The 8555-nt window shown below is 36.3% G+C and overlaps 1 protein-coding gene and 1 long non-coding RNA gene across 3 annotated transcripts in view; both read right to left on the bottom strand.

Annotated features, from left to right (window-relative positions):
- The window catches only part of LOC125263285, a 1003076-nt gene extending 999831 nt beyond the window's left edge, over positions 1-3245 (bottom strand). Inside the window, exons 1-5 of one of the 2 annotated variants that reach the window (XM_048182289.1) lie at positions 3096-3245; positions 2294-2614; positions 1780-2091; positions 1538-1606; positions 226-540 (exon numbers count right to left, since the gene is read on the bottom strand). In XM_048182289.1, the coding sequence (XP_048038246.1) occupies positions 226-540; positions 1538-1606; positions 1780-2091; positions 2294-2614; positions 3096-3144 (1066 nt within the window). In that variant the 5' untranslated portion in view covers positions 3145-3245. Of the gene's footprint in view, positions 1-225; positions 541-1537; positions 1607-1779; positions 2107-2293; positions 2615-3095 lie in introns of both variants that reach the window. The other variant, XM_048182288.1, reaches the window with a different exon arrangement.
- Positions 3246-6383: 3138 nt separating this feature from the next.
- Positions 6384-7964, bottom strand: LOC125263316. The gene is made up of 3 exons (XR_007183795.1): positions 7908-7964; positions 6851-6912; positions 6384-6672 (listed from the first exon to the last, which is right to left on the bottom strand). It is a non-coding gene; the product is annotated as an uncharacterized LOC125263316 (long non-coding RNA).
- Between the last annotated feature and the right edge of the window lie 591 nt (positions 7965-8555).

Raw genomic sequence — 8555 nt, forward strand, 5'->3', positions numbered from 1 at the left:
AATACAGACAGAAATTCATCATGAGGATTGATAATGAACTGGACCTGAACATCATTATAAACAATACTTTCTTTACACATTATAAGCTATAATGTGTAAAGAAAGTGCTTTAATAATTGCAAGAATGGTATTGTTTAATAAACACTAAATTAAATAATTATTTTTGTAAAAACACATTATTATTGTGAAGCTGGCAGCACAAATGACACTGTAATCGTGACTCACCAGAGACAGAAACACTGAATCTGCATCTGATCTCTTTCTTTCCTTCGATGGTCCCTTCATACAGTCCATCATGTTCAGTTGTGATGTTTGTGATGGTCAGAGATCCAGTCTGATGATCCAGATTCAGTCTGTCTCTGAATCTCCCATCAAGAACATCATCATATATAGAGATTTTACTGGACTTTCTATTGAGTTTAGCTATTAGTGATTTGTCCGTTCCAAACGTCCACAGGATCAGATCATCTGTCTGTATTTCAGTAAGATCAGTTTTTAGAGCGACTGAATCTCCCTCCTTCACTGACACTTTCACTTCATCTGAATCACCAAACACACAAACACAACAAGATTGAGACTTTTAAATAACTAAAGTCAACAGTCTGAAATTTAAAATGAATAATATCTGCACAACAAAACAGACATTTAACCCCCTGGAGTCTGAGGCTGATTTGGGCCCTGGAGAAGTTTTGGCATGCCCTGACATTTGTGCTTTTTTCAGTTGTTCATAAACATATAAATGACAAAAGTGTCATTACACTGTATTCAGCACAAACTAGGCTACCATAATATGTGAGGAACATGTATGTACATGTTTGTATTTTTGAAGGAATAACGTTTATGCGTGGTTATTGAAAAAACAAAAATCTTAAGTCACTGAAATAAGGCCAAAAAAAGTATATTAAATCTGTGTTCACAAGACTTCTGAGTAGTATTGGAGTTTGTAGACTAGAGTTTTTGCTTCAGAATTATGTAAAAATTATGTTATGCTGACTACTCTTTCATTTATAGCAATATATTGATTTAGTTTTTATAAGACACTTTTTGTCAAGAAACACAGTATGCGTGGAGGCGTGAATCATCATGAATAATGGGTCATTTACACCTGAGAAGACAAAAGAATCGCATAATAATGACCTGAAATGACTTGCGAATAGCTTAACTGGTTCAAAACAAATCGCAAAATCACCCGTCACTGCTGGAAGTTTATTGAGACACACCCTGTATTTAATCTGTGCCTCGTCATCCTGTGTGAACAAACAGAAATGCTGTCTACCTGTGCTTCATCATACATGACAAACCCCGTCTAGAGGATTCTTCTTGCCTGCTCAAATATTCTCCAAATAACTAAACAGCACCTCATTGGTCAACAGTATGAATGCAGAGAGCACAAGTCTGGCTGTACGAAAATGAACCCTGCTGTAATCGTATTGTCTCAGTTCATGTCTCTGTAATCAATTGAATGCAGCAATTGACCAATCAGAATCAAGAATTCCATAAATCATTATAATAAACACTGATATCAGCGCTGCCGTACCCGAACATGTGTGACAGAGTCGAGTGATGTTGAGTGAGCCTCTGATGATGCCAGGAACAGGCAGACGAGCTGGAAAACATGAGAGAAATATGAACAAATCTAATCAACAATCTCATGTTTATTGTGTTGTGTGAGTGTTTATTTGATCTGTCATTTCAAACTAGAAACTGATTCAGCAATTTAATTTAGAAACAAAATAAAATAAGAATATTTGAAGGACAGGACAAATGAGTTCTACTCACAACTGACAGAAACTGTAATTGTTTTTAACAAAACCTTTGATCCAATAATGCAAAGGTTGTAATCTCCTTTATGTTTCATTGTGATGTTTGTGATGGTCAGAGATCCAGTTTGATTGTCCAGCTTCAGTCTGTCTCTGAATCTCCCATCAAGAACATCATCATATACAGTGAATCTGTCGGCCGTTACATTGATTTTAGCCATTAAGTTCTTTTCAGTCCAAAACCACCACTGAATCACATCACCATCCTCCATTTCAGTGAGACTAGTGTTCAGAGTGACTGAATCTCCCTCCATCACTGACACTGGCTTTCCTGCATCACCAAACACTCACATGGAGAACAAACAGAGACAGGCTTTTAAACAACTTTATAATTGTTTACAAACTTCAAATGTAACTAAGAAATGAATAATATAAAACAACAGAACAGACAAAAAAGGAGCAACATGGTTTGTGAATTAATAGTTTCCGGTGATTTAAAAAATCAAACCAGTAAATACAAATATTTAACTCACCATGGACAAAGAGATAAAAAGAAATCTTCACTCGCTGGTTGATCAGTAGTTGATAAACTCCAGCATGTTCAGTTCTGATGTCTGGGATGATCAGAGATCCATGATGAGCCGGCTGCAGTTTCTTTATGAAGAACCCATCAAGAACATCGTCATATACAGTGATTCTGTCGGTTTGTTTGTTGAATGGAGCTGTTAAAGGGATTTTATGTCCAAATATCCACTGAATCTCATCATCATCCTTAATATCAGTAAGACTAGTGCCCAGAAAGACTGTTTTTCCCTCATGCTTAAACAGAAACCTCTCTTCATCACCAAACACACCTGAAGAACAGAGTTTGACACAGATTAAAGCTTTGAATAACTCGAAGTTGGTTCAATGAAACCTTCATTAAAATGTTCATGTAAATGTTTAGTGAATTATATTTTGCAGCACTACAAACACCAATAAATATCTTGAATAAAGAAGCAGTGTTTTATATGGACCAAAAACTAAATAAAAAGGAAAAGAAAAGAGAGTTTCACTCAAGAATTCTGTACTGAATTCTGTGACCAGACCCATAATGCAACTCTTCATAGTAGAGTAATGGTTATGATTGGGATTCCGAATTAGCTCAATACAGCGTCTATACAGTCACAGAATTTGGCACCTGACATTCATTCAAACTTGATCTGTCAGTAAAATCACAGTTTAATTATTTCTATATAAGAATATCCTTAAATGTGGATCCTCTCTTACTAATTTAAATTATAACATGGTACTAGAAAAGAGACAACTCACATCATAAAAACATTTAAAACTCACCATCCAGACGCCACAAACACAAACAGAACAAAACTAATCTGAGAAACATTTTCCTCGTCGGTTCAGTAGCAACATTTAAAATGTCTGAAACACGACTGGACTGTGATATTTATCTGGTTGTGTGTGAATCCTCATCTGACCTCTATAACAGTTTACTCTCAGACGTCCATCCTCTTTTACATCACGAAAATCAACAAGCTTTTGTTGATCCTGGACTTTCAAACTCAAAAACAGGGAAAAGTAAAGCACACAGGTCAGCTGAAGCTGTTTAAGTCAAAGTTTAGAGGAAATCGAGCAGAAATAAACAGGTTTGGTAATGTGTCTCTGTCCACACTAGTGCTTTTTAAGTGTTTAAGTGAAAATGCTTAAATCATCTTACTGTGCATGTGTGCGAGGTATAAAAGCTTATGGAGACTATCTGGGCTTTAGATGAGCTGGAAAACATGAGAAAATAGAGATAACTGATGATGAATGAAGATATTCAAGCAGATTGGAAAGAAACATGATGGAACCAAAACAAATGTAGCTTATTTTTTATTAATTACAACTAAATTCCTTTTCCACATTGACTTTTGAGGTGAATGTCTCCAAACTTGGGCCAAGTGCGTTGTAAAACAAAAGTGGAAAAGAACTAGACATGCTAGGTTTGTGTATATATTTAAAGGGTTATTCACCCAAAAATGAAAATTTATTATGATCACCCTATGTCGTTCCAACTAACCTCCGTTCATTCAGAGCACAGTTTAAGATATTTTAGATTTAGTCCGAGAGCTTTCTGTCCCTCATTGAAAATGTTTGTACGGTGCACTGTCCATGTCCAGAAAGGTAATTAAAACATCATCAAAGTAGTCCATGTGACATCAGTGGGTTAGTTAGAAGTTTTTGAAGCATCAAGAAAGAGAATGCACATTTCATTCGGTTTATTCTATATAAACAGAGTAGCCTATTTCTTTTCCTTTTTAATTATTTTGTTTTCGTAAAGTAGAATTTCAGCTTTCTATAGAGATATTTCTATGTCTTGAGGCAAGCAGCCGCGGTTTCGGTTCATTCATGTCAGACGCGTTCCAGTTCACGCGCCAGTGATCGCGCCCGTGCTTCCATGTCATGATTATATTTTCTGCTATATTTGCTTCTTATTTATTACATCCAGGCAATTGGTTGATGAAACGATGATTAAAATTAAGATACAATTTTTACAAAACGAAATTCAGTTCAAGAAAGGCTTTCTACAAAACAAAACTTTATGAAGTGGTCAAAATCATGTCTGACACACTCCATGTCTCCCGACATACTGCGCATCTTATGATGCATCTTAAGGCATCTTTACACAGCTGATTTATGGCTGCTCTGAAGCGGGTCTGTATCTGCTCAGAATTCAGTGTAAAGACGCAATGCCGCGTTAAAGAATACCTAAAATCTGACCCACCTCAGGCCCTAGTATCAAAGGAGAGTCTGATACTGTTCAGTGTAAATGAACGCGGAATATAGCCGCCCTAAACTACGTCATTGTCATGACAACCGAAAGCATTCCGGGCAGTCAGCTCAGGCGGCGCGAGATTCAAGAAGCAGGAGACGAAAACATATAAGGGCAAATAATAAAAATAATGTCTTCCAACAAGGGGCATTGAAGTAAAAGAGTCCTGTACTCACATCGTGAAGCAAACCACCAAAATAACAGCAGAGAATCGTCGTGTCATCAATTGGCTTTCGCCGTTTGTAATAATCCTATGAAGAGACTGTCAGATCAACGCTCTGCTACATTTCTCTCAGATACGGTAAATGCTTAACACAATCGGCGTCACTTTGGATTGTGTATCGTTATATTATATTCCAAAAATCATCTCCTTGAGGACGATATTTCACCTATACACGACGGTCTATCTGGTGATCTGCTGCTGCCTGATACACGCAAATGCTAGCATCATTTGTTGTTTCTGTCTCTTTGAAAAAAAAAAAGAAAAAAAATGTTCAACCTCTTTTTTAATCCTGTTGTGATCTACCCGGTGTAATAATGAATTTTTTTTGTAGCATCGTTCCAAGTAACAATTTTTATTATGACAAACATCAAAGCATGAGATAGCACGCAGTTTATACTACTTTAAAATTTCGTTTTTTTTTTTGTGTTTTTTTATTTTCGAGTTATATTTCATTGTTTATTATTTAATTATTTTTAAATTAATTTTGTTAAAACTGTTAGTTTTGAAATACTTATGTTCAAACCATTGTTTCCCGCGATTTTAATTCCTGTGTAAATGCATTTATGCCGCTTCAGAGGAGCATTACAGAGTCTGTGTAAATGCACATTTTTGTGATTTTCTGCCGTTTCAGAGTTGGTTTCTGGGCCGCTTTTTCTGTGTAATGATGCCTTTACTTATGCTGTTCAAACATGACATAGGACTATTTAAACATAAATATGAAACCACGTTTTCTTTAATGGCTAACACGTAGCCTATAGTACAGTACAGAGAAATTTCACGCGTGAATTACCAATTCAAATGTGAACAAAAATAAAATCAATTAAATGTGTTATTATAATTAAAAGATGAAAATTAAAATGACGGGTAATAAAAGATTATGACGGATTTTTTACGACCCTGTCCGTCAAAATGACGGACAAAGTTACAGTCTAACGCAACCTCTGGTCAGCAGCGTCACTGTCCGGAGCAGAAGGGGGCGGTAATGCACCAATAAGCTGGATGTCAACCGCCGTAAAAAACAGGAAAGAAGAAGAAGCAGCATCACTGCGGAACAGTCAACAGACCCGGAAGAGAATACAATGCCGAATAAAGTCGTAGTTTTTGTTATTTTTGGACCAACATGTATTTTCGATGCTTCAAAAACTTCTAACTACACTGTTAACAATTTCCCTGTATTTTTACAGTACAGTACTGGCAGCAGGGTTGCCAGCAATGTAGTGTATTTTGCTTTACAGCAATGTACTGTAATGCAATTTTACAGTACAAAGAATAGTACTGTATAACTACATAACAGTATTTTACTGTATTTTTACAGTATTTTGTAATTCGATCAATTTTTACTGTATTTTACTATATTGTATTATATAGTTATTTCACTGATAAATATTACTTAATATTGCTAATAATGATAAAATATATAATTATATAATCATAGGTTAGAATAGTATATACATACTATAGTTAGTAATATTACAATAGTACTATACTACAGAATAACATTACAAATCAAAAGGCAAACCAGAGTAAATTTAAAAAATGTATTTTTATTCAATCAATATATTTAAACATTTCAAATAATTTCAGAATTGTCACCATCTTTCGCCCCATCAGCAACGGTCTTGGTACAGTGCATCAGAAATTTGATTTATCTTAAAAAGTGAGCAAAAACAACAAGTGTCCCACAAGATTCAACCCTAACTGAAGGGCACGTGGATGGCTGCAAACAGGCCACAGTCCCTCAGTGTGAAGTCTTCCATTTAAACACAAAGGACCGAACGAAGCTGTTGACATGTGGGTTGATGGCCATCACTCTGCACCACCGTCCTGGTCTTATGCTCACTCCCTGTCGGGCAGTACATTTCTTTCCTTCAATGCCAAAACTGTAACAAAGTCAAGGCACAAACACAAATACACGTATTACAAAAACTGTTATCCACAGCACCAATAAAGATGAACAGACAGTGTAAGGTAGAAATGTCAAATGAAAATTCTGTAGCAAAACAAAATGCAACTTATTTTTAAAGTGTAAAAGGTTGTATTATTATGGCTAATACTTACAAATACGCTTCCTTGTGAAAGCAATGCACTTCCCAGGATGCAAAGACAAGTGGACCACACTGCTGGAAGAAATCAAAATAAATGTTTATTCATTGATGTTGCTTGTTGGGGATAGGCTAACACATAGCCTACACTGTTGCCACATGCATTTCATATAGGCCTACTTCAATAATACATCTAGGTTAGTAAAATATTATCCTTGACCTTGCTGAATATATTGCCATGGCATGCATTATACTTGCTTTGTTGTCTAATAGATAATTATAAACGGTGATAAAGGTCATTTATACCCCAATTCATATTTTTTTATAATCATAATCGTTTATTGTCATTACAGTCACTATGCTACAGAACAACTGCCCAAACAGATGCAGTAATAATCTGGCCAAGTTAACAATAGCCAATCTCTCTGACCCCAAACCACCCATTTACAGTACGTTTCAAGTGAAACTTAAGTATTTTCGATCTGGGCCGTCTTTTTCCACGTTTTTGTGCCTAAGCACTAACTGTAATGACCGCGGCCGCTGCAGCCGTCAGCGGACTGCAAATATAAGTTAACTACATTTGAGCTTTTGTGCACCGTCAGTGTACGACTAAGAGTGCTTGTTTTTCTCACTGACAGGCTCGAATCGGACAACATTATGGAAAGGATCCCCACAGGAATAGGCTTTTTTTTAATCGCAAGATCCTTTTTGTTTAAACACAAACGGCCGTCTATCGATCTCCCAGCAGATTCCAACCTCGCGCGCATTAGTAAAACAAACTTCGTTCAAACTCGACAGAAACAAATTAAAACTCACCAAACCCGTTTCGGTTCGTCTTTCCACGGTTCCAACAATCATCGACATCGAGTTTGGTAGAAATAAACGCGAAGCTAATTCACTGAGTTAGATTTTAAAATGTCAGGAGAGCAGCGGGGCAAAACAGCGCATACACATCTAATAACGGTGTTTTCGACTAACGTTACAACTAGCAACATTCGCTGGCTAAATGTGCAGTTTCATTCCAGAATAAAAACGATACACTTTGTAAAAACCTAATAGTAAAATTAACTTACCAAACTTCCAGAAATACACCGTTCTGCTTCTCCAGTCACCAGCGGCCGTGTTCTTCTATCTGTGTGATGTGACGTCAGTGGCGCGTTATTTACAGCAATCCTGTATTATTGCCTGGTATATTACAGCCAGGTTACAGCAGGGTTACAGCAACACTAAAATGTACTGTAAAATATTCCCGCTCAATCAAAATTACCCAGAATGCAATATAAATTACAGTATTTTACTGTAATATAGAAATATGGTACTGTACTGTAGGTTTTTACAGTACTGTGCTGCAAAATCTACAGCGACATTTAACAGTGTAACCCACTGATGTCACATGGATTACTTTGATGATGTTTTTATTACCTTTCTGGACATGGACAGTGCACCGTCTACACTTTCAATGGAGGGACAGAAAGCTCTCGGACTAAATCTAAAATATCTTAAACTGTGTTCCGAAGATGAACGGAAGGTCTTACGGGTTTGGAACGACATGAGGGTGAGTCATTAATGACATAATTTTCATTTTGGGTGAACTAACCCTTTAACCTCATGACAAGCTGAAGTTTAAAGAAATCCAAATTTGCTTTTACCAAGTAACAGAGGAGAGTTTGCTGAATTGCACATAAGAAGAACCAATCATATTAGTGAAAATGAATGTAATA

Source organism: Megalobrama amblycephala, linkage group LG2 (genome assembly GCF_018812025.1).
Source record: "Megalobrama amblycephala isolate DHTTF-2021 linkage group LG2, ASM1881202v1, whole genome shotgun sequence".
Classification (NCBI taxonomy): Eukaryota; Metazoa; Chordata; class Actinopteri; order Cypriniformes; family Xenocyprididae; genus Megalobrama; species Megalobrama amblycephala.